The sequence below is a fragment of the Neodiprion fabricii genome, chromosome 2 (assembly GCF_021155785.1).
Source record: "Neodiprion fabricii isolate iyNeoFabr1 chromosome 2, iyNeoFabr1.1, whole genome shotgun sequence".
In the NCBI taxonomy this organism is placed as follows: domain Eukaryota; kingdom Metazoa; phylum Arthropoda; class Insecta; order Hymenoptera; family Diprionidae; genus Neodiprion; species Neodiprion fabricii.
The window spans coordinates 27,855,279-27,880,138 of NC_060240.1; the positions used below are offsets into that span (position 1 = coordinate 27,855,279).

Consider the following 24,860-nt stretch of genomic DNA (forward strand, 5'->3'; position numbering starts at 1 on the left):
TCTCTTATAGTCGTGGGAGTTCCCACCGAACACCAGTGGATTCCCTCAATATACGTTCCAAAGTCACCCGCTCTGTATGGTCTAACTCTATGACATAGAAATCCGTAACTAGAGGGAAGCCAGAGCGAGCCTACACGCTCGTGTTTTCGTGTTCGTGGTTTAGTACCGCTCTTTGACACGAAATAGAGGTTTAGAACGGATTCGTGACGTATTTGGCCGGTAAGCGCATGTTGTATAAAATGGCTTATGTATAAAGATATATGGCTGTGCTATCTCAAATCTGTATAAACTTTAGAGCGTATACTACTGGAGGCAGTTACTCATTCTGTCAACCTCGCGAAAACTGCGAAAACTAAAGCCGTAGTGATGAGAGAGAGAGACCGAGAGAAAAATACATATATATTCGGTATGGTTGTTTCATCTTCCATACGTTTCGCCTAACCAAGTGTACAACGACAAAAACATTATATTATACGGATATATATATATATATATATCTCACTCCTGACCACACTACCGTTGCATACATGCCAGTATGTGAGCGAAGCTGCCACTAGCAGCTAGTATAAGCGCACACGTATCTAGTCTTGTCCGCTGCGATCGCTGCGATCGCATTTCCAGTTATAATTCAAGCCCGGTAGAGTACAACAGTATTTGTGAAGCTACGAATTGTGTTTCGTACGTACATGAATGCACGTAATCGTGGCATCCTTGTTTATCAAATTGGATAGGAAGAAGAAAGATCTACAAAAATTTAGGAACCCTCTGCAAGCACAAATTCATATCTGAAAATGTCGCATTAACTCGGATTCTGCAAGGGGCAGAAATATAAGTTACAAAATGGCCACGACCGTTCCTTGTATCGCTGGTAAGTCAGTTAATTTTTACGATAATTCTCGCCGGCGTTTTCCGTTGTTTCGTTAGTGTTTTCAGCTCACGCTTCCCCAGATAATCCTGCGTAACACGTACGAAGGCTATATCTGCAGAACATGTTCACGAGCGTACTGCTCGAGAGATTTCACCGTGCAATGCAGAAGGTGGAAAGATTGAAGTCACTGAGTCATGAATTAATGTATACATAATATTTATATGGTTAAACGTATTTATCTACAGTGCGAGGTTCGACAGGAACGAGTCTGGGCCAGGGTCCACCAACCTATGAGCCAGTCAGTGGTTTCCCCCGCGATGCCAGTAGATCTTGTAAACTCATGGCTTTCAGCCCTGAGGGAAGATACTACGTCTGGACAAATGGAGTATCGTTGAAGATAGCTGCTACCGAAAATTGGCAAATAGTTGCTGAAATTAAACGGCCTAAGATCTCTGCCATAGATTTTTCACCCAAGGGAACCTACCTAGCAACTTGGGAACCATTTATAAGTACGTTGTATATTTCATAATTCTCATTTCCATGCGTATAGGATATTGATTATTCAGAAATTTACATAAATTCGGCAATTCTAATGATTAATGATTAAAATATTCTGAAAATATGATTCGATCAAATTAATGTGCAAACTTGATATTCCATTGATATGTTATAGCAAATGCTTAAGGCCCTTTTGCTCTACCACAAAATCCATGTTTCAGTATCGCAGGCTAATCCCCAGGGCTGTCCAAACCTCTGTATATGGAAATCTGAAAATGGAGAGCTGGTCAAGGATTTTATTCATAAGAAACAAATGGACTGGTAAGGGTGGGAAGATACATACAATTTCAAATTGGTTTGCCACACATTTCAAAATTTGATGATAATTCATTGCTGTAAATAATGCCAGGGAGCTTCAGTGGTCCAGTGATGAAAGGATATGTGGTATGCTGGTTAATAGCACTGTCAACTTCTATGAAGATGCCGATTTTTCTAAGGTTGTGAATAGGATAAACATGGCTAAGGTTGCAAAATTTAGTGTAGCGACAGGCAATCCCCCCTATCATATCCTTTGCAACATGCCAGGTAAATAAGTTATATTTCCATATACTCTGAGTTTATGGTACACAGGGAAGGTTGAGTGCACATGCTTCAACCCATGCATAGATTTTATATAAATGAATGTAGTACAGTGCACACCACAAACCGCTGTGGACATAATGTTTGGAAAAAAGGAGTCATGCCCATAGCTCATCAACGGCATAACAGATGTCATACAAGAGATTAGATATGATTTTTTTCAATAGATTGGCAACAGTTCATAGCATGCGCTGTACTGTGTTCATTCATCTAAAATCTGTCCTCATCTTGACATATGTGTACTTGATCTTCCTTGTTCACCGTAAATTCATGATATTTTCCAACCATTGTCCGAATTTCTCTGCAATAATTTTGGTAATTTTATGCATATATTTGCAGGATCATCTGGCCAGCCCTCGTTTGGCAGACTATTTCAATATCCTAAATTTGAAGCATCACAGTCTTTGGCTAATAAAAGTTTTTTTCAGGTAAATATCAGTGCCTGCAAGGTAGACATTTCTACAATGTAAATATTTACTTACATGTGAATTGCATTTTACTGTGTTAAAGTCTGATAGAGTGGATATATATTGGAACAAACGAGGAACTAGTGCACTATTGATGACAAGCACAGAGGTAGACAAAACAGGTGCGTCATACTACGGGAAACAAACATTGCATTACCTTGATACCAAAGGTCAAACTGCAATGGTAATGCTTGGTAAGCAACACTTTTATCGAATTTCAAGTCCAAATGACTAGATTCCTGTAACGATTTTTTTTCATTTGAAAACCTGATTCAATAAGATTATTTGCAGGGAAGGAAGGTCCAATTCATAGTGTTGAATGGTCACCAAAGCATGTGGAATTTTGTGTAATTTATGGATTCATGCCAGCTAAAACTACTTTGTTCAATCTCAAGTGTGAACCAGTCTTTGAATTTGGCACAAAACACCGGAACAGCATATACTACAATCCACAGGGGAACAATATCCTTTTTTTCTACGCAATTGAGGAAAAATTGCTGGTAATGTCAGATAATCTGCAGATTTTTCTTGTAGGACTATGTAATAATCTAACTTTTTGCAACTATTTTCACTGTGGTTTAGACTGATTGTAATGAGACTCTACAATTCACATATAATCAAGAAACTTACTAACATTGCTTCAGTGTAAACAAAATCCATTCTTTTTCACGTTTATGATAAAGTACAATCTTGTTCAATGAACTAATCAAAATTCCTTGACTGCTGTGAAATTTTGATCTTGGCTGGGTTCGGCAATCTGAATGGTGGTGTCGAGCTCTGGGATGTTGGAAGCAGGAAACTTATCGCCAAAATTGAGGCTCCGGATACGACGTTGCTTCGTTGGTCACCTGACGGTGAGCATTTTGTGACCGCAACTACCGCTCCAAGACTTCGTATGGGAAATGGGTAAGATACAAACAAAGAAGTTTTTCCCTACAACTGACATACTGTAACACATATTAACCATCAAGTAATTGTAAGTAAATAATATACCCTATCACAGATTCAAGATTTGGCACTATACGGGAACCCTGCTCTATGAGAGGCCATGGAACAAGCAGGAAGAGTTGTGGGAGGTACTGTGGCAGACCTACCCTCGTAATACGTTTATGGAAAAACCGATCAGTTATCGGGCTGTGGAAGGGATTACCTCCAGTCAACCTCAAGGTTGGTAGAGGGAGATCTCAAAGAAATATCTTAATATATTTGATTCTCAGAATATGATAATAAACTTGAAATTTTACCCTGATGATAACATCACGGTAATTTGTGGTTAGTGATGTACTAACTTTATTTTATCTGCCCATTATAAACAGCTTCGAAACAAGCATATCGGCCACCTTCGGCGAGGGGGCAGATTATTAATTTCAAATTACATGATGATATAGACGAACCAGGCCCTAGGTACAGTTCGGAATGTAAGTATTAGGTTTGGACTATGACTTGAATTATTGTTTCATACAATCAATTATTAGAATACCGAACTGTAGAGAATTTTTCAATGCTGCAGACTGTGATATTTGTCACAACTAAATCTGGATACCTAATGCAATTTGACTAATTTACAGCTAATCCCTCTAAAGCTGCTTTGAAGCTAAAAAAGAAGCGGGACGCAAAGAAAGCAAAGAAAGAATTGGAGGCAGCAGCCGGAGTGGAGGCTGTGGCAACAACAACGTTGACAGCGCCTATAACAGGTATAACAACAACGTGCCAACAGACTAGGCCGAGCAATTCGAGTTTCAATGGACCTTCGTGCAATAACGTTGTAGACTCGGATTCTTGCCTCACAGATGATCCAGAGAAAAACAAAAAAATAAAAAAAGTTAAAAGCGTAAGTAAACCAATGCTATTGCGTGATTCAGCGAATAGAGAGGATGTAATTATTTTTAGGAAGAAAAACTTATTTTTTGTACTTTTGTTTTGCAGAAGCTGGATCAGATAACAAAGTTGAAAGAACAGTTGGAGGCAGGCAAGCACTTGGAGATAAATCAGTTGGATAAAATTAAAAAGGAAGCTGAGCTTTTAAAAGAACTTGAACAACTTGTTTTATGATGCCAACCTTTTTCCAAAAGTATCTCAACAAAACAGTTGGATTGCATGTATCAATCCGAAGAATAAATATTGTACACAATGTGCACACACATTTATACACACGAATATATATACTATGCTTGTGAGCCTACCAATTGCTCATAATGTTATGTACAGTTTAATGAGATTTATCAGAAATAAATTATTAAACGCAATCCTATCATAGATACGTAATAGTAGGTATTGTGTTAATAGGGTAACATTTTCTTTTCATGATCATCCGAATCTCGCACCGTCGTATGTCTCATTTCGATCGTGAAATTTTTCTGATTTGTTAAAACTATTTTAAGCGTCATCTAAACGTGGCAAATTATTCGGGAAAATCCTTGGATCGAACATTTAATTTCGTCCAGTTATTTTTGAAGGTGATGTCCAATGTGTATGACTAGTATCTACAGCTGACAGAAATCTTTTCGTGTAGTATACGTATATGTGTTCCTTGAATATCAAACCACAAGAGCAGAGAACCGAAATATCTTCGGTCAACGGAGAGAGAAAGCAAATTGTCCCAAGTCGCTCGAAATAGATGATTTAAAGTTTCGCGGGCTGCTTGTGCAGGTACGCAGGTGATAGCTCTGAGCAAAGAGATTCTCTTTGACTCTGACTGCAATTTAAATTGCCTTATTGATAGAAATGTAATCGTGTCTTTCGTAGACAAATACTTGCTTTGGAAGTACATACACCTTGAAAGATTTAATCGGTGACATACGAGTGAGTTCTAGCAATTCCGGGACTTGGCAAAATATTGCTGAAAAGCAGAAACATCAAATAATAGATCTAGCACAGAACAGACTTGCGGCCGGCGATAATGCGATGGTGGCGGCAGTTGTGACGCCAATGCTAGACAAGCGACGACGCCGCGGGTCGGGGCAGGGCGGGGTAAGGCGAACGCAGCGCTACGGTCGTGTTTAGTGTTTACAGATTTGCAGTGAGTTCGTAACGTCACGTCAAAACTGCCAGGACTAATTTATACAACAATTATTATGTAAAGGTTGGTTATCACCACATAATATGGTACGGTGAACCGTCCGCGATACAGGGGGTGATTGTAATCCGGAAACTTGGAAGTAGAAGGGTGAAAAGATACGCGTTATACCACGTTTGATATTCATCACCGTAGTGCCAATCATTAAGAAAGTCGCCATTTTGTCTGGATACCCGGTCGGGTGAATAGGGCGAAAAATATTGTACCGCCGTTCACCCTCGGCAAGTTTGTCATCACGGATGAATTGATGAAATGTCGGGATTCTGAGATAGCTTCGCTAGGCGTTAGTGGTTAGTTTCATGTTACTGTGACGCGTTACGAGGCCCGACAGCCTGACGAAGAAGTTGCAAGCGAAGTCGTCCGGTGGCGAGGCTAGGCGAACAAATTTTGACAAAGTTTCTTTGTTAATTCATAATACTATCCTATATTCATGTTTTTGCAACGTCATAGTGAACGGTCAGTCTCCGCAATTCGCCAGTTAGATTTCCATAATCTAAATCATCCGTTTGACGTAGACACCGACTTTTAACGTTCCCAGTAACGATGTTGAAGAGTATCTTACTTCACGACGATTTCACGGTTCATACCCTCGCGTGACAGCCGCGTCGCGGTGACACACAACGGGCCCGGGTACGTAGACTCCTGGCTCAAGTTGCTACGACTTCTTGGTTACTATAACGATGGGGATGTGTTCTTACTACCCTTTTTCTTCCCTTGATATACTTGTAAACTCTGGTTTCATAATGTGCATTTAATGATCAGTGTCTCATTTGGTACTCAAAAGTATCGCATTTAATTGAGTAGTAACCAATTGCATTGCATGCAATTGATTCTCAGGTACACACAGAGATCCACAAGTTTGTTTGAACCTTTTCAAAGTACTGAAAATCACCCTTTCTTTGTAATCTTATTTTAGATAATGTAGATGTACAGCTAGTGGAACAAGGCCTTTAGGATATAATATTTAATGCCATTGAATGTGTCGGATGCTCATTGTCGTGGTGGCATCCAAAGGACCAAAGGATCATAGAATAATTGGGGCAGAGTAAAGGCTGCAAAATGACGATTGCCACAAGGGGACAGGGAGTCGGGGTAGACCCTCCCGAAGGTCAGCAGCAAACTGCTCAGGTATGCTAATTGACCAATGAGCTGATACGTTCCATAAGTTCTCATCACATAAGGCTGACGTTGATAACGTTAACATAACAATACATCAGGAGAAAAATTTATTGTTGGGAAATTTTAGTATGACTTTCAAGGAGTTCACTTTTCAGAATTAGTGTATATTTTGTTCATCATGATGTACTAAATTTGTGAATGTTGTAAAAATGCGGAATAGGTATTTTTCCTAAACATACATCGGTACGGTAACTTTACTAATTTCATCCTCATCTTATCAACCGGCCTCATTGCCTCATTGAATCACAATCCTATATGGCTATGATGTACAAGGGTATAGAAAAAGTATTATGTTGTCTATTATTACTCTTATGTTTTTTTTGCGATTTACGAGGCTGAAGTTAGTAATGTTAATGTAATGACACATCAGGAGAAAAAATTATTATTGGGCAATTTTAAGATGACTGTCAAGGCGTTGGTTTTTCAGGATCAGTGTACATTTTGTATATAACGGTTTACTAAGTTTTGGAAAGTCACAAAGCTGCGAATTATCGAATTTTTTTAAACATGCATCGTTTTAGTAACGTTAATAACTTCATCCTCATACAGACTTCCAGTTCAGAGTTTAATCAGAAATACTAATTTTACAAGTAATTGACAAACGATGCTTGAAAGCAGTTGGTTGATGTGATATTTATATGGAGATGTTAACTGAGAATATTACCGATAGATCCATAGCCCACCAGGGCCTCAGCAATTGGTCGATGCCATGTCTGGGCTTCAGTTGACAGAGAATGTCGGACAGAGTGAAATATCTACCGAACCTCTTAACCCTGCAGATGACAGTAATGAAAGACGTAACGGCGAGCCTGACTTTCCCCGTTCTAAGCTAGCAATGCTGGATGAGAAAATATCTAGCCCTCGTTGGGTGGTTCCCGTGTTACCCGAACAAGAATTAGAATGCTTGATGCAAGCCAGCATTGATTTATGCCGCAAAAGTATGCGAATATTGATTAACTATAATTTATTTAATATTTGCCTTTTGTGTCACCATTGTGATGCTATTTGTAATTTTTAGAATTAGATGTCCAAAGTGAAGCGTGCCAGCGCTTTTTTCGTGAAGGCTTGACAATATCATTCACCAAAATCTTGACTGACGACGCTGTGAATAGCTGGAAGCTGAATATACATAACTGTATAAATGCGAGCTGCGAACGTCTGGTGGAACTTTGTGTTCTCAAGCTGGACGAAGACTGGTTTCCTCTTCTGGACTTACTCGCAATGGTGTTTAATCCCAACAACAAGTATGTTATTCTTTCATTATAAAATAAACGAAACACATAATTAGCGAGTAGTTTGTGCTTTGAATATCAAACATTCTCATGGACATATGAGGTATTTCAAATGTTGAATGTGGAGTTGCTGATAGTAGCATTGATATTTTCAGATTTCACACTTTCAATGCAGCCAGAGCTTCTGAGACTGTACCACAAGGTAGTAATATCCCAGATGAAGAACTATATGCTCGGCCTACATCCGACCCCAGAAGCCCTCGTGGTTGGCTTGTAGATCTTATAAATAGGTAAGTTGTTATTGAAATATTAATCGATAACCTTTTCATATTCCAACTTGCACAAGATATTACGCTTTTTGAAAGATTATATAGATCTGAAAAGATGTCAGTTTTTGTCATTTTATATGTTGTAAGCAATAGTAGAATGTTTGGGCCATCTAACGCCACTTCACAGTAAGAATCCCTTAGTATTGTATTCCTTGTTCACTAATTTTAATGAATCGTGCATCTATCTAATTTGTTGATTTCTTTGCTAATTAATCAAAAAAAGTAAACCAGATCATTCATAAATTGAAAACTTGGATGTTCACTCTGTTTTTGAGCAGATAATTTGTATGTACGTAAAAAAAATGAAAATATTTCATAGGTTTGGAAGCCTGAATGGATTTGAAATATTACTCTCGAGGTTTCAAAGTGGGCGGAATTTGACAGTGCCTGTGATCCACGCTTTGATCAAACCTTTCGGACAATGTTACGAACTTTTGACTGTTCATACAATTATCAAGTACCTGATGCCCATAGTGGTGAGTATGCCTTATGGTTCTGAGCAATACATTCGTAGTTCTGTATATTGCAGCTTTAAAATAGAGAAAAAGGAAAATATCTAGATGGTCGTTTCAACATGTAATTTGTATACCTATAATTGTACAACTGGAAAAATATCAAATTCTAAAAACCTTGAAATAGTGCTTACATTTGGGTAAATGTTTTTAACATAACTTCATTCACAATATTGAGATAAATAAATACTTGCTCCTCTTTGCATGAAAAATTGAATCGCTGGAATTATTACTCCAAATGTTATAATACGTTTTCTGTAAATTAAACAGGAAATGGTTCCAGTTATATTGGATAATTTAACAGACGAAGAGTTGAAAAAGGAAGCCAAGAACGAATCAAAAAATGATGCCATCTCGGCAATAATCAAGGCCACTAAGTGTTTGGTGTCACGTGTGCCTCAGCCAGATGAAATGATAAAGAATTTAGAAATATTAAGACTAAAGATGATACTGAGACTTCTGCAAATATCTTCCTTCAATGGAAAAATGAACGCTTTAAACGAGGTTAATAAAGTAATTGCCAGTGTAAGCTACTATCCCCATCGGAATCCAGGTCTTGACGAAGAAGAATGGCTTACAGCAGAGAGAATGGCGGTATGTTTTGTTTTTACTCTTTATTTGCGTGCTTAATCCTATATGGTTTCCTTGCATCATATAATTATAGTCCCAATTTGCTCTGAATTCTATTTTCATGTTATTACAGCTGCATTTGTCCTATTCGTTTTAATTATCGTAATTTCAGAAATGGATCAAAGACAACGGAGTGTTGGAAATTGTTCTAAGAGATTCTCTCCATCAACCTCAGTATGTAGAAAAACTGGAAAAGATTCTTCGATTTATCATCAAGGAGCGTGCATTGACTGTCCAAGATTTGGATGCAGTATGGGCTGCTCAGGCTGGCAAGCACGAGGCCATAGTGAAAAATGTTCATGATTTACTTGCCAAATTGGCATGGGACTTTAGTGCTGATCAACTGGACCACTTATTTGAGTGTTTTCAGGTAGGTGAATTTATCTATTACAATCATATTTCCAAGCGTTCACTTTAGGTATTTTACAGTATAATGTATAATGTATCTACATTTACGTGACCGCATGACTTCAATAACTTGTCTGAATATTGCATGTACACATTTTTCAGTCGAGTTGGAAGACCGCGAACAAGAAGCAACGTGAAAAGCTATTAGAACTAATAAGACGACTTGCTGAGGATGACAAGGATGGCGTAATGGCACATAAGGTTCGAAGTACATAACATATGAATCAATTAAATTTTTTGTTGGCCTTAGATGCCTGTAATTAGTAACCCGATGGAAAATATTCGACTTGTCATTATGAAACCATTTTGTTACTTATAACTCCTTGCTCTTTGAAAAATTTTTAGGTGCTCACTCTTTTCTGGAATCTTGCGCACTCTGACGAGGTACCAACGGAAATAATGGACCAGGCATTGAATGCTCATGTCAAAATATTAGATTACTCTTGCTCCCAAGAGCGGGATGCCCAAAAAACAATATGGCTTGACAAGTGTGTTGAGGAGTTAAAGAGCGGGGACAAATGGGCTCTACCTGCTTTAAAACAGATACGTGAAATATGTTGTCTCTATGAGCCAAACCCAAATATGGGCGTTAGTCAGCGTAGTCACCACGTATATTACAGGTAACTATGGATGTGCTGACACCTAAATAATTATTACATGATACAATTATGCGTAGTAAATATGAGAAACCGTCACTTCTGTTTTGGTGGAAGTTTTTTGAGTTATCATATTCCAAATATAAACCAAACTCGCATATAAGATGACCCTTGATTCTGAGACAGTATTTTAGGGTGGATTTCTTAGTTATCTACACATAAGACAGTTCCGCGTATAAGACGAGGACGATTTTGATGGCTGTCAATGGCAAATAACCTTGGTTTATGTTCGGAACAATACAATAATATACACTGCTGACGTTATAAAAATTATGGAATAATAATAACATTTTCTCTCCAGACAAGAAGTTATAGAGCGTTTACAAAATCAACACTCCGTTGTGATACTTGTTACAAATAGCTTAACGAATTATATGGACAAAGTACGGCGCATAGTAAAGGAGAATTCAGAAATCGATGCCACTACGTTTATGCCGGATCGTCGTTACAATCATATTGTTCAAGTCCAAGAAAGACTGAATTTTTTGAGGTTCTTACTTAAGGTATGTAATCAATGAATCGTGAACACTTAAATACACTTATTGATGAACGACTGTGCTAATATTCTGTTCATTGTACAGGATGGCCAGTTGTGGTTATGTGCAGAACAGGCTAAGCAAATATGGCAATGTTTGGCGGAGCAAGCAGTATTTGTTTCTGATCGGGAAGCTTGTTTCAAATGGTTTTCAAAGTTAATGGGTGAAGAGCCTGATCTTGACCCAGCAATAAACAAAGACTTTTTTGAAAACAACATACTTCAGTTGGATCCTGCTCTCTTAACAGAGAGTGGTATAAAGTGTTACGAAAGATTTTTCAAAGCTGTCAACTCTAAGGAGGGTAAATTGAAACTAAAAAGGCGGACATTTTTGATGGATGATGTTGATCTCATCGGCACAGATTATTTGTGGCGGGTAAGTTAAACTCTGAAGAGAATTTCAGCTTTTTTTATTTGCGATTCCTGCAATTATCAAAAGCACATAATCATTGATTCATGTTTTCTTTTTCATCCTAACACTGACAGTATGCATTGTACTTCAATATTGTTGTTACTAATTAACTCAACGACCAAATCAATAGAAAATTCACAGAACATACTCATGATAAATTCTTAATCTGCAGGTAGTTACAAACAGTCCCGACGAGATTGCAAATCGTGGCATTGAACTGCTCAAAGAAGTAAACACGAATTTGGGGCCACGGCTGCAAGCTTCTGTTTTAGCATTTCACGAAACTTACATCGCCGAGTGCTTAGACAGATTAAAGGCTCATTACGATACAGTATCTGTATTAAGTAAGGTATACCTTGACAGTAAAGAAGAACGGGAAGACCAAGTAGCTAATACAATACAAATGGAAGCGGTGAAAATGTGCCGGGTGATGATGGTACTTCAAGAGTATCTAAACGAGTGTGATGCCGCCTTTCCAGGGGAGAGGAAAATTCTACCGCTGCATCGGTGAGTCTGGTTATTTTTCAAATACCAACTAACAGTTGGTAGCGGAGTACTCGTTTTTTTGTCACTGTACATACTGGATAGTGTATTGTTCTGAGTATGAATGGACCTTGAAAATAAGGCAAATTCTGAGTGTTTGACTGTATTTCAGTAATTATTCTTTAAACATACCTGTGAACTCAATTCTGTACACAAGTTAAGCATATCCAGCACCAGAAACCTTGAGTTATATTCCGAACAATATGGTATTCCCAACCCTTGCATCAACGTAAGCACTCCACTTCAATATACAGTCTTAATATCATACTTGTCAGTTCGTTTATTGTCATGATCAGACCTTCAGTGTTTATTCAGGCCAATTTTTGCGTGCCTAAGCAAAATTGAGCGATTAGTAACGTTTAAAGCGAAGCACTTGAATTTTGAGTCAGACTGCTTATAAGCCACATGACAAGTATATTTGTTGCATCACCATCAAACACAAGCGTTTCGAATACAAGTTGTGTATTCTGTGTTGCAAAAAGTTTTCAACATTACAGAGAAACAGAGAATACACGAATTATTGTATATATGTTTACAGAGCAGTTCGTGGGAAGCATTTATCTTTGGTAATTCGATTTGCTAGTCCTGGTCGTAATGTTGATGACATAGATATTTATACACATACCAAAGATACACTTGCATCCTTAAGGCGCCAAGTGCTACGAAGAATCAAAGCTAGTGGTACCAACGTTAAACTAGATTTGTTTATCAACGGAGAACCTCTTGAGCAAGCCGATGACAGAAAATTACTTTGTCAACTGCCGCTAAGAGACAAAATGGTTTGTGTGCACATAATGACTTTTTTTATAACTACTATATTTGTTTACTGCTGTAACCTTTTTGTTTACTTATTTTCATAAAAAGTTTAGTGCCTGGTAAAATAGTCACTGGTATAATTCGATTAAAATTCTATTAAATTTCTGATTGAAATAATACTCGTTAAGAAATTGGGATCTGACCTTCACGCAAAAAAAAACCCACTTGGGTGGGGTAAATTCATACCCCCAACTCATAGATAATGCTAATTTCCGATAAGAAAAAAGTTAGGGGTACGAATTTACACCCAATTTGGGCTTTTTTTACATGAGGGGAAATCTCGCAGAATGCTATCTTGTGGCAAGAAAATATACTACAGTAACCGGATCGCATTTATTTATAAAAATCGTTTTTCAACGTATATTTCACTCTGTGTTAACTCAACATACCTAAGCATAAGTCGAATCACTTACAAGAAGTTTTCTGTCTGTTTCCTTTCGTATATTATAGTTAATTTGATCAGCTGTTAGCCCAGTTACATTGCCATTGCTCTAGTCATGCTTCTACTTTAGATCCCAATATGCGACGTATATCATAAGTAAGCTCTGTTTTTCATCATTACAGTTGTTGTCAGCTAAATTGAGTCAGGTCAATAGCAACATACCTAGTTCCCCTGAAAGTAGTTCTGATAGCTCGACCAGTTCGCCTCATCATCCGTACGATGGGCCAAATTTGGAAGCAGAAAATAATCTACCTGGTGTGGTGAGTATTTATATTCGTCCTGAAAAAATGTATAAGTGAATACACATATTTGGATATTTCATGTAAAATTTGGTTTTACCCTATTTGTGTAGGTAATCTCGCAGCGCCCTCAACATGCTGTATTTTTCTTCCAACTTTCTGACCTTGGGTGTAGCTTGCAATATCCCCAGCTTCGTGATGGTGCTCGTAATATATTGGCACTGGTACCCCCTGACACGTTAACAGTAGCTCGTCTTCAATGGTTTTTCGGCCGTTACAGAGGCTCCGATGATGATGTCTCTCAGAGTCAACACTGCAATGAAGAAAACACCAATGTTGAATGCCTATTTTTTGCTGCCAGTCCTAGCCAAGTCTTATACAATATGATGGTATGCATTTTGTCTCATAACATCATACTTCACGGCAGTGCTGCACAGTAATACAAATGTATGAATGTATGTATATCAATATTATCAATTTTATTCAGGTACTGTACGCACTTCTGATGCCTGCACTAGACCCAATGTCGGATAGAGCTTTCGAATTTCAATACAATTTCATTAAAAGTGGTGAAGCTAGCGTCATTCTAGACATGCTCACCAAGAACAAATTTCTTCCGAATGCTGATGAGTCAACGAAACGAGCCGCATATCTCACTGTTTTGAAATTGTGCAAGTTATTACTGACTGTAGTAGGAAATGTGATGGTGCGTGTTATCGATGAAGTAGTGCAGCAACAATCGTCTAGCCCGGAAAATCATGAAAATAACGATAATCACAACAGTGGCGTTCGCGGGCCAATAGCTGTACTGAAACAGGCACTGCACAGTGTTCCAAATCAAAATACAGAGCATATGTTGCGAAGTGTTGCAGCAAAGTTAGCTCAGCATCTCGCTGACCAGATGTTATCAGGGGGAACTGAGTCTGATAGGTGTCGGCAGCTTTTTGTTCAGGCGTTATCTTGGGACTTACCAGACATTGCAACTATACGTGCAATTGTACGGTTGGCTTGGGCTTCGTCTACCGGAAATTTGACCAATGTTAATGCCTCCACAGAGGTATTACATGCAGTGCATGAGACCTGTCAGAAAGAGCAGAGGAAACCAGATGTTGAGGATGAACTAGGTAAAAACCTTATCCTCCCAAGTCATCTGCTTCTTCTTCAATTAATGTTGCATACAAAAACTATGTACTAACTAACTAGCTGCATCATAATCTTTAATTAACGTTAAGCAATTGTCCACAGTATGTAAGGAAGCATTGGAAGTATTAGCAATAGCGTTGGTGCTTAATCCCAGTGCACTCGAAAATCTCACAAGACATGAGATGTGGCAAACGTTCTTGATAGATCTTGTTCTGCTGAGCGTATCGCGGGAAGTGAGGGTAGCTGCTGCTGATCAATTTCTACTGATATCCACCTGGTGCAGCGTTGGTCACCAACAACTCCAATTTACCATCACTCTCCTCTTTAGTGTTCTCAATACAACGGTGGTAGAATATGCAAAACAAAGCCACGAATACTTTCAGGTAGTTATTGTGATATTTATCATGCATACTTCGGCTGCTGGGTTCTAACTCTCCAAAGTTGGCGTTTACCATTTGAGAGATTGTTAGATTCCGGTAACGTAAGTGTACATCTGTTCGTGTTCTGCACTTATGTAAGTCTGTACGTGTGGGGCGACTGGTATCACAGGAAACAATTAGTTTATGGGCATTTTTTTAAATTTTATGTTGCTGTATTTCAAATTGATTGAGTTGGTGCAAATTTTGAATCTGCACAGGTATCACGTTACATATATTTGAAATAATCTGTTCCCTGTTTCATTTTCAGCTTCTCTGCAGATTGTTGAACTATGCCCATGTGGCGGGGTGTCCATTAGCTACCGCCGAAACCCTGCTGAATGACGAAATTACTTGGTTAAAGAAAGTAAGGGACAAAGTTAGGGAGACCGGGGAAAGTCAGACTGAAGAAGCTGTTCTTGAAGGTCATCTTGGCCTGGCCAAGGAATTACTGTCTTTTTTACCACCAGGTAAAAAGTACGAGTTGGGCTCGGATGAGAAACGTGGCGTTAATCTAATAAAGGTATTTTTCTTATTTTAGGACGAACTTGACTCTCAGAAAAAGTGCATACTGAGTGCAAATTCCCTATTCTTCAGGTAATAGAAAAGTTAGAAATCTCAGAATACTGCACTTAGGGCGCACTTTTTCTGCAAATCGAATTCGCCATTAGACACTTCGTCAAATGTTGAATTATTGCATATCATGCCTGACACTTGTGTATTTCACACTTACTCATTTGTTAACCCTTAACGTAGGAGTTGGTGGAAGACTTTGTATTTCCGGCTTCAAGGCTGATGCTTCAGCTCTGCGGTACAGGTGAACTTTGTTCACCACAGACATCACCTGTTTGCTCAAGTCCACTGTCTACAAGTGCTGCATTGGATCTGCTCGTCGGTCTCTGTGTAGGCTGTGTGCCAAACATGAAACTTCTAGTCACTATGCTTACAGACATGTTTTATTCGGAAAGAGACGAGCCACTCGTTGAATGGGACTACCTGCCACCAGTAGGGCCAAGGCCCACTAAGGGGTTTGTAGGCTTGAAAAACGCTGGGGCTACATGCTACATGAATTCAGTGCTACAACAGTTGTACATGGTAGAAAGCATAAGGGTGGGTCTTTTGGCGGCTGAAGGCGCTGCGACCGACGTAAATGAAGACTTTTCTGGCGAGGAGAGGACAGAAGGGGAACAAACTGTTGAGGCAAATGACAATGACACAAATGAGGAGAAATGCGGTGCCGATGAGTCCAGGAAAGAGTACAACGTTGGCATTCTCAAACATGTCCAAGCAATATTTGGTCATCTGGCTTACAGCAAACTTCAGTACTATATACCCCGTGGCCTATGGAAACATTTCAAGTAAAACACACCATACACATACACATATATACATACAGTGCAACCTCTGAATAATCCCTCTCCAAATAAGTCCACTTCCCCTAATCTTCGCTCGAGAGTTGCCCCCACTACTTCACGCATCGTCGTACATCGCAGAATCGGCGGCGAACCTCTGAATAAGTCCGCCCGTGGAAATTGTGTTTTGGTCTCAATTTTCGGTCAGAATTCGGTCCGCGGGTGGGGGTAACTCATTTCTCGGAATTATATGCCCCTAACCGCCCGAGTCCGGTCTTATTCGGAGGTTGCACTGTATATATAAATCTTATAAGTGCAGTACACTATAGTGACTATTTATTACTGTATCAGTTTTGTTGGTTGTCATATCATATTTTAGATATTCTAAGTTTCACTACATTTTTAGACTTCAGGGTGAGCCTGTCAATCTGAGGGAACAGCAAGATGCAGTCGAGTTCTTTATGAGTTTAGTAGAGAGTTTAGACGAAGCGCTTAAAGCACTCGGACACGAACAGATCATGGGCAAAATATTAGGTGGTTCGTACAGTGATCAGAAGATCTGCAAGGGTTGTCCTCACAGGTATGGTGTCAATCCTATGAATTGATATCATCAGTTTCTTATTGTCCTCGCTAACTATTGAATATGGACAATTCTATTTAAGGTACTCAAAAGAGGAGCCGTTCAGTGTGATTAGCGTAGATATCAGAAATCATAGCAATTTGCTCGACTCTTTAGAACAGTATGTTAAAGGTGAGCTTCTTGAGGGAGCTGACGCATACCATTGTGACAAATGCAACAAAAAGGTACATTTTGGATGAATATTCTGTAACGTGTGCCTATGGTTTACTTAAACGTTTTTTCTCTTCCACATTTGTCCCATTCGGATCTATGCATCTCATTTATACCCATTACTAAAGCCATTGAACTATAATTCAACTAGAACGCTCACTGCATGGCTTGGTATATGGTTGACTTTCAGCCGACAGAGATCGCTCGGAGGAGAAGTGCTGTCTCTCTTGCTCCGGTACAGTCTCAACTTTCAATAAAACATTTTTGTTTAGACTATGCCATGCATGCACAGTAGCTAGTAGAAAAAGACAGCACTTCACCTCCGAGTTATCATTTTCGGCTGAAACCCTGGCACCTCAGTAAGCATTCCAGTTATATCATAGTTCAGTACCTAAAACCATCACTGCTCTTGCAGGTTGTAACTGTCAAACGGTTATGCGTGAAAAAGCTTCCACCAATATTGGCAATTCAATTGAAGAGATTCGAATATGACTTCGAAAGGGTTTGTGCGATCAAGTTCAACGACTACTTTGAGTTCCCAAGAGATTTAGATATGGAGCCATATACGGTTTCGGGACTTGCTAAGTTAGAGGGTGAGGTAATTGATTGCGACTTTGAGGAAGCAAATAGAGGAACTTGTACCAAGTATCAGTTGAGTGGAATAGTTGTTCACAGTGGGCAGGCAAGCGGTGGTCATTACTACTCATACGTTTTACACAGGTGTGTTTTATTGAGTTACGTATATCAAAGAAATATTAAACAGATCTTTCTTTTCTGCATCGTAAATGTGGTCATTTTATACTGAGCATAATTTTGATTCCATATCCAGGCAAAATGATGGGACTGCAAAATGGTACAAATTTGATGACGGTGAAGTAACTGAATGCAAAATGGAAGAAGAAGAAGAGATGAAAACTCAGTGTTTTGGTGGTGATTACATGGGTGAAGTGTTTGATCATATGCTTAAACGAATGAGTTACAGAAGACAAAAACGATGGTGGAATGCATATATGCTTTTTTACACAAGACTGGATGTTGAAGAAAATTCTCTGATGAAAAGCGTCAACGAGTTGTCCCTCTGTGAGTGGTCCGCTGTTTGTATAATTCTATATTCGTCCACCTTGTCAAATTCCTACCTTTGGTCCAAAAGGACACAGATGTTATAACAAATATGGGAAAGGATAAATAACCTTTTCAGTGGTGCAAATACTTTTTTTTTATTCACAGATACAAAGCTCGGTGTGATGAAGATGCCACCTGCGATTGAATATAGTGTCAGGAAGCAGAACATTAAGTTTATGCACAATCGGAATCAATTTAGTGCTGAATATTTTCAATTCATAAGAAAGTTGGTATTCTGCAATCCACACACAGTAAATCGGCTGAACATGAATGACAGACTTGTAAGTTTTTACTACAGCCATGTGGCAATGTTCAATGAGGACTGTGCGTGTGTGTTATGTACATACTGCATATCATCAGTGCTTGTCAAATAAGATAAATGTGTTGCTTTTTACAGAGCCCTGAATCAGAGGAACTGGCGATGCTCTCTGTGCAGTTAGCATCACGATTTTTATTTTATACCGGTTTTCACACAAAGAAAACTCTTAGAGGAGCTGCCACGGACTGGTATGACATTCTCTGTCATCATCTGCGTGGTAGTAAGGCAGTTCGTTCGTGGTTTGCCCACAACGTCCTCTTCAACCACCCCCACAGGTTTAAACAAGTTTTTCTTTCTACCACTACTATGCAAAAGCTATTTCCTAAACCAATATTGTCCCTGTGTATTTTTGCTTCTGGTCTTGCTCCTTTGGCAACTTAAGATTTTAACCGTCTTTATGAGGATTTTGAACATATTATATTTGATGATTCAATGCATACACTTATACAGTTATGCAAGTCATTGACCTATATATTGATAGCTTTAATAATGTCTTCGTTTAATTGAATTATAGATTCTGTGAATACCTACTAAGCTGTCCTAGTACTGAGGTACGAACAGCTTTCCTAAAGATATTGGTATTTCTCGCTCATTTTTCACTGCAGGATGGTCCCTGCGTGCCACCTAGTCTTAATGCGCCAAGTAAGCTTTTATTCCGTTTTATATCTTGTGTTTAACTTTATGAATAGTATGTATCGCCATTTTATGTACTATTTTATTTGTAGCGATACTGTTGGATCCTACGGCAACTCTTAGCGACCACCTCTTACACGCAGTTTTATCATTACTTCATCGCGAGGTCTCTGATCATGGCCGTTACCTACCCCATTATTTCTCTCTATTTCATATGTATGCAAGCCTGGGTCTTGCGGAAAAAGCACAGCTGCTTAAGGTAATCATAAACTAGGAATAGAAATCTTATCCCTAACTGAATTATAGAATACTATCCGCATTTATGAAAAAAATTAACTTACAAACGACTTGAAGAAAATGGGGATCAACTCCAGTGTGTAATAATTTTAGGATCACTTTAGTGATTGAACTTAGCGTTTACTTTTATATTTTTAAATCATAATAATGATGCATCTGTTATTGATATATTATAGCTGAACGTGCCGGTAACGTTCATGTTGGTAGCAATAGATGAAGGACCTGGACCTACAATAAAATATCAGTATCCCGAACTGACAAAGCTGCATCAAGTTGTAAGTATGTTATTACGATGCTGTGATGTATCATCCAGGACGCAGTCGAGTTATACTGCAGCTCCATTGCCAAATCCATATGGTGAGCCATCGTGCCAGCCAGACTACCTTATGCCAATACAGCCACAGGCGGCCGAGATACTCTTCGTCAGAACAAGGTAATGAAGCATTGTCTTGGTTAATAATAAGTCGAAACTATTATTACTCTATGAAAAATTAATGATTATTAGTAATTGTTTCAAATTAACGAGTTCAAAGTAATGAGCGACGAATGTTTTTCTTTCTGAATGTTAAAATACTATCCGATTTCATACAAATATCAACTTAAATGTTTCATGTGTTATGATATTAATCATCCTTACAGTTACATGAAGAAACTTATTGAGGATGCAAATGTTACCGAAGATACAGTAAAACTTCTACAGTACTGTTGCTGGGAAAATCCACATCTTTCTAGGACTGTACTCAGCGAATTGTTATGGCAAATTGGCTTTGCCTACACTCACGAGTTGAGGCATCACACAGATCTTTTACTTGCCATGTTACTCATTGAAGACTCATGGCAAACTCATCGTGTTCACAATGCTTTGAAAGGTATCGACGGTATTTATCCATGTATAGAGAGTTAGTTACAGAAATGCTTATTTATACTATGACAAGAATTATGTCAGGGTATCTTCAATTTTTTCTGTCAATAACAAGCTACAAAACTATGTAAAGCATGGTTGAGTATGAGGATCTACCATTGATGCATGTGAACATTTACACTTTTTTGTGCAACATCCACGAAACAGTTTGTATGTAAAAGATTACTTCTTACAGGAGTACCTGAAGAAAGAGAGGGCCTTTTCGAGACCATACAACGTAGCAAGAATCACTATCAAAAACGAGCTTACCAATGCATTAAATGTATGGTTCAGTTGTTCAGTAAATGCGGACCAGCACATCAGCTCTTACACCTTAATCCAGAATTGAAACGAAAGTGGACGCTTGCTATCAGATGGTTACAAGAAGAACTTGACAAGGTTTTGATAGATTGAAATAATTACATTTCTACTTTTTATCTGATTACTAGAAGTAAGGAATTTCGGATATAATCTATGACAATGTTATGTGAGTACATTCAGTTGTATTCATGGTAATCATGGTTATGCATCCACGAGAGATACGTGTTGTCCTTTACGTACATAATTGACTAACTCAAAAGGTCATATTGACAACTTCAATTTGTGTGAAAGAAGGTACAACTGATTATAACTCAACCTTTCTACTGGTTGAATTTGGAAAATCGCACTCAGTGAGACCAGTTAAAAATGATGGTAGACACAATATCATTTTCCACTTATTGGCTCACTTGTGGGTCTTATCAATTAAGTTGCTCACTATAATTAATTTTTTCCCGTTTTATCTTGTGAAATTTCGCAGAGACCGTATACATCAAATGCGCAGTATGCTTATAATAATTGGTCACCACCTGCCCAGTCCAATGAATCAACGAATGGTTACTTTTTGGAGCGTAGCAATAGCGCTAAGAAGACACTTGAGCAAGCATACGAATTGTGCCCTGATGACGGACAAGAGGTTGAAGATGCCAGCGAAGAAGCCACTGATGATGCAGAAAGATATGCACAACAGCAGCAGCAGCAGCAGCAGCAGCAGCAGCAGCAGCAGCAGCAGCAGCAGCAGCAACAGCAGCAGCAGCAGCAGCAACAGCAGCAGCAACAGCAACAGCAGTACGTGCAACTATCACAACTGGCACAACTATCGCATGACTTGCAAACTCCACGAAATGCTGTTAGAAGGAGGCATGGAAAAAAATTGAATTGGGCGTGAGTCGACTTTTAAAGTACTTCACAATACATCTATGAGCAAGTAACTGGAAGTACTCGCTTTTTGCAACCTCATTGTGTCATCTATCATACCAAAACTCGCATCTCAAGATGTATTCAGGAGACGTATGTGTATATTAAACATTGTTTGAACTGCAACTTGTAGTGTAACACCTAAGAACCACTTTACATGTGGTGCAAACAACTTGCTTAACGCGGAGTTACTTGTGCTGCATATTTTTTTGTAAAGGCAAATTCTAGCTTAGTAGAGCTAAAAACTGAATAAGTACTCGAATAGTAAATACATACAGATACGTGTCCTGAAGAAAATGTGGCTTTATCATTTCACCACTTAGTTCTTCGATTTCAGCACAATTTTAACTTAACTTTTGATGTAAAGCCATCGCATTCCTGCATTACTGATTGTATTCGACTAGAACCAAATATACACAGATGTCAATACACATTCCACTATACGATACATCTTTCATACTTACACTTGCATGCTTTATTCGTTTTTCAAATGTTTTGAACTACAATTTCATATCTTTATGTGCATATGTGTGTGTGTGTATATAGCCGTCACTATGAACCTGAAACTGAACGTGAACTGGATGATGAGTTGAGGCAATGTGTTCTGCGACAACGACAACAGCAGCCACTGCAGCAACAACAACCACAACAACAGCAGCAACAACAACTACCACAACAAGACCAGCAACAACAACTACTGCAGCAGCAGCAGCAACAGCCACAACATGACCCTCAGCCACTCCATCCAGAATCAGAATCTTCATCACCAACTCATTCACTTCGAAGTACTGTATCGATTGTGAGGTCGGCGTCACCGATCCCCCAGAATGGTGACCCTCCCCAAGGCTCAAGCCAGGATCCATAATGGACCATTAGTGACGGCGGTGGATCCATTCATTTACGAACGCTTCGATATTGCATTAATCTTGCACCAGATGCACAGTGCCGAATGAATAGAATCACTTCATTCTTACATATAGTTGAAGCAAACCTTATAAGTCTGCTTTTCCGAATGGAGTGTTGGTTGATGTTGTTTATACCAAGTTACATTGTTCTCGGACATTTTGATACGTGCATGGAAAGCGTCGTATGTCAAGCTGGGACAAGTCCACAATACGACCGATTCCAGTAATCAACTATACCAATAATAATTACAATACATTGGTAGTTAAAAACGAGGGATGTATCGTGGTCAAGAGATTGACAAGTTTGTATAAATGTATAGTGCGGTTAATATTGTTGGATCCCGTTTCTAACCATCAAGAATACAAAGACATGATAGAATGATAAAACGGCAAGTGGAAAAAAAAAACAGAAAGAGAATGTGGAGGAAAAAAGGGAAAGGAAGATATCGAGAATCAGAAATAAGGAGCGAAAGAAATAGTAACAATGAGATAAAAAGGAAGAAAGGGCGAAGAGCGGAAAAGTTATTAAAATTAGAAAAATTCATTAATTTAAAAAAAGTAAAAATATGAATACAAAAGCAGACAAGCAAACAAAAACAAAAGTAAATGTAAACGAAAGTAAGCGAACGCAATTTTCCATATAGTGTAATATTTACCTACGATGTAAATTTGAACATAATTGAACTTCTTAATAAACACTTTGAAACTAAATTTACAACGGTTCTATAATCAGGCTAAATCAGCTGCACTACACACAGCATTACCGTAAAATGTTGTTGCCATATTATTATACAGGTCGGTTTTGTGTCAAAGACTAGTAAATCATAAAAATTCATTAAGGATAATACATAACATAGCCGGTTGCGAATATATTTGTCGGCTTGTACGGTATAGCGATGTGACATCGAGCCTTAATTTTTCAGAAATACTCATGCCCCGGGGGGTATCAATATTAGATGACACAACGCTAAAACCCACGGATTATTGTAGAATAATGTTATATAAAAAAGGTATAGAAGGTCATGAAATGAGTACGGTCAAGAGGGAAAATATCTCCTACTATTGTATTAAGGAATTGAAACGGAATGCTGCAGTGGTAGCAATTTAAGAACTTTGAACCAGTATATATGAGGCATAGTTGTATTGTTGTAAAGCATGAATTGGTTTTATCAGAGCTTTCGTCTCTCGTCTCCACGATCCCTTGTTTGGTACACAGATCTCGCTCTTGACTCGAATTAGATAGTAAGCACCTGCATACAAGTATGTATACAGGATATAATGTATAATCAAATGGATTGATAAACGATTTGAGACAATCGCTGCATGGCTCTGCCTCGGGGAAAAAATACCGAGTTATAGGTAGATATATATATAAATGCCGTGGAGATATCGGGAACTGTTCTGAATTAACAGCATACGTTATACATAATTATTGCACAGATAATATTATTAATTACTATGAATCTAACCAAATCATTACATCCGCCGCCATGAAACGGTCAACGATGTAAAACCTCCACACCTATGCAGAGAGCCAAGCTATGTGCTGCACGCAAGGTATTTGGATATGTGTAAAATCTGTGCGTTGTGTACTACAGACTATACATCATTATGCTGTATGCTAGGCGCGTGTAGAATTTATCTATTTCATCGAGTTACCAGCAAATAATAATATTTATTTTTTTTTCTCTCCAATGACAAATCGACCATTGAATGAAGCAGGTGTATGCACAAATGCGACGTAAATAAATAATGTGTTCCACCCGGATCGTTTATAGGTAAAGAGTGGCATAACACCTAAATCTTTCACGATATGTAAATACGCAACTGCTTTCTGTAAATGTCATTATATTATTATGTTTTCAGTTTCGCCTTGACAATGAAAGAATTGTGGTAAATGCCAGTTTTCGTACACAGTTCGCACGCTACGTAGATTTTCAATTTCCATACCTCCTAACTTTCTCTTCGATTCCACGTTCCCTCTCCCCCATTCGATTCTTTCCTGTCATGTTTTGTTCAACTCCTGGTCCCGCTATAAAGTATCGTTGTTAATGATATTCAATTCTGCAGCTCGTTAAAGTAGTTTGGAATATTACGTAGATAGGTGTAATTACCATTTTATTCAATTTTATCTCCAACGAAGGCTAACAATTGCATCCAAAACTGATTTATATGATATGTCTTCATACGAATATATTTCCAAGATGTTGCATTGGAGCTCTATGACACATTGACTTCTTAGTATTCTTCAATTAATTGGTGTAA

The 24,860-nt window shown here is 38.5% G+C and overlaps 2 protein-coding genes across 4 annotated transcripts; both read left to right on the plus strand.

Annotated features, from left to right (window-relative positions):
• Positions 1-611: 611 nt before the first annotated feature.
• Positions 612-4,718, plus strand: LOC124176055 (eukaryotic translation initiation factor 2A). The gene is made up of 12 exons (XM_046556855.1): positions 612-868; positions 1,114-1,377; positions 1,588-1,687; positions 1,776-1,951; positions 2,345-2,433; positions 2,516-2,666; positions 2,764-2,934; positions 3,204-3,378; positions 3,476-3,639; positions 3,789-3,890; positions 4,041-4,303; positions 4,399-4,718. Exons 1-12 carry the CDS (start codon positions 841-843, stop codon positions 4,522-4,524), a joined length of 1,809 nt encoding a protein of 602 aa, XP_046412811.1. The 5' UTR covers positions 612-840; the 3' UTR covers positions 4,525-4,718.
• Positions 4,719-5,492: 774 nt separating this feature from the next.
• LOC124176051 (probable ubiquitin carboxyl-terminal hydrolase FAF-X) lies at positions 5,493-23,099 on the plus strand. 3 transcript variants are annotated; one of them, XM_046556841.1, is made up of 33 exons: positions 5,493-5,554; positions 6,465-6,676; positions 7,398-7,665; positions 7,746-7,971; positions 8,115-8,249; positions 8,608-8,764; positions 9,071-9,394; positions 9,543-9,800; positions 9,941-10,039; positions 10,184-10,458; positions 10,796-10,997; positions 11,076-11,405; positions 11,614-11,948; positions 12,523-12,763; positions 13,365-13,502; positions 13,595-13,870; positions 13,969-14,605; positions 14,727-15,007; positions 15,312-15,563; positions 15,797-16,398; positions 16,799-16,972; positions 17,055-17,196; positions 17,598-17,902; positions 18,012-18,262; positions 18,410-18,585; positions 18,702-18,898; positions 19,138-19,265; positions 19,349-19,515; positions 19,730-19,986; positions 20,193-20,422; positions 20,651-20,853; positions 21,254-21,657; positions 22,237-23,099. In XM_046556841.1, the coding sequence occupies exons 2-33, from the start codon at positions 6,608-6,610 to the stop codon at positions 22,553-22,555; spliced, it is 8,058 nt and encodes a 2,685-aa protein (XP_046412797.1). In that variant the 5' UTR covers positions 5,493-5,554; positions 6,465-6,607; the 3' UTR covers positions 22,556-23,099. The 3 variants fall into 3 exon arrangements, with proteins under 3 accessions (XP_046412797.1, XP_046412800.1, XP_046412798.1); XM_046556844.1 differs by having other exon boundaries at positions 21,254-21,633; positions 22,234-23,099; XM_046556842.1 differs by lacking the exon at positions 5,493-5,554 and adding an exon at positions 5,597-6,178.
• The last annotated feature ends 1,761 nt before the right edge of the window (positions 23,100-24,860 follow it).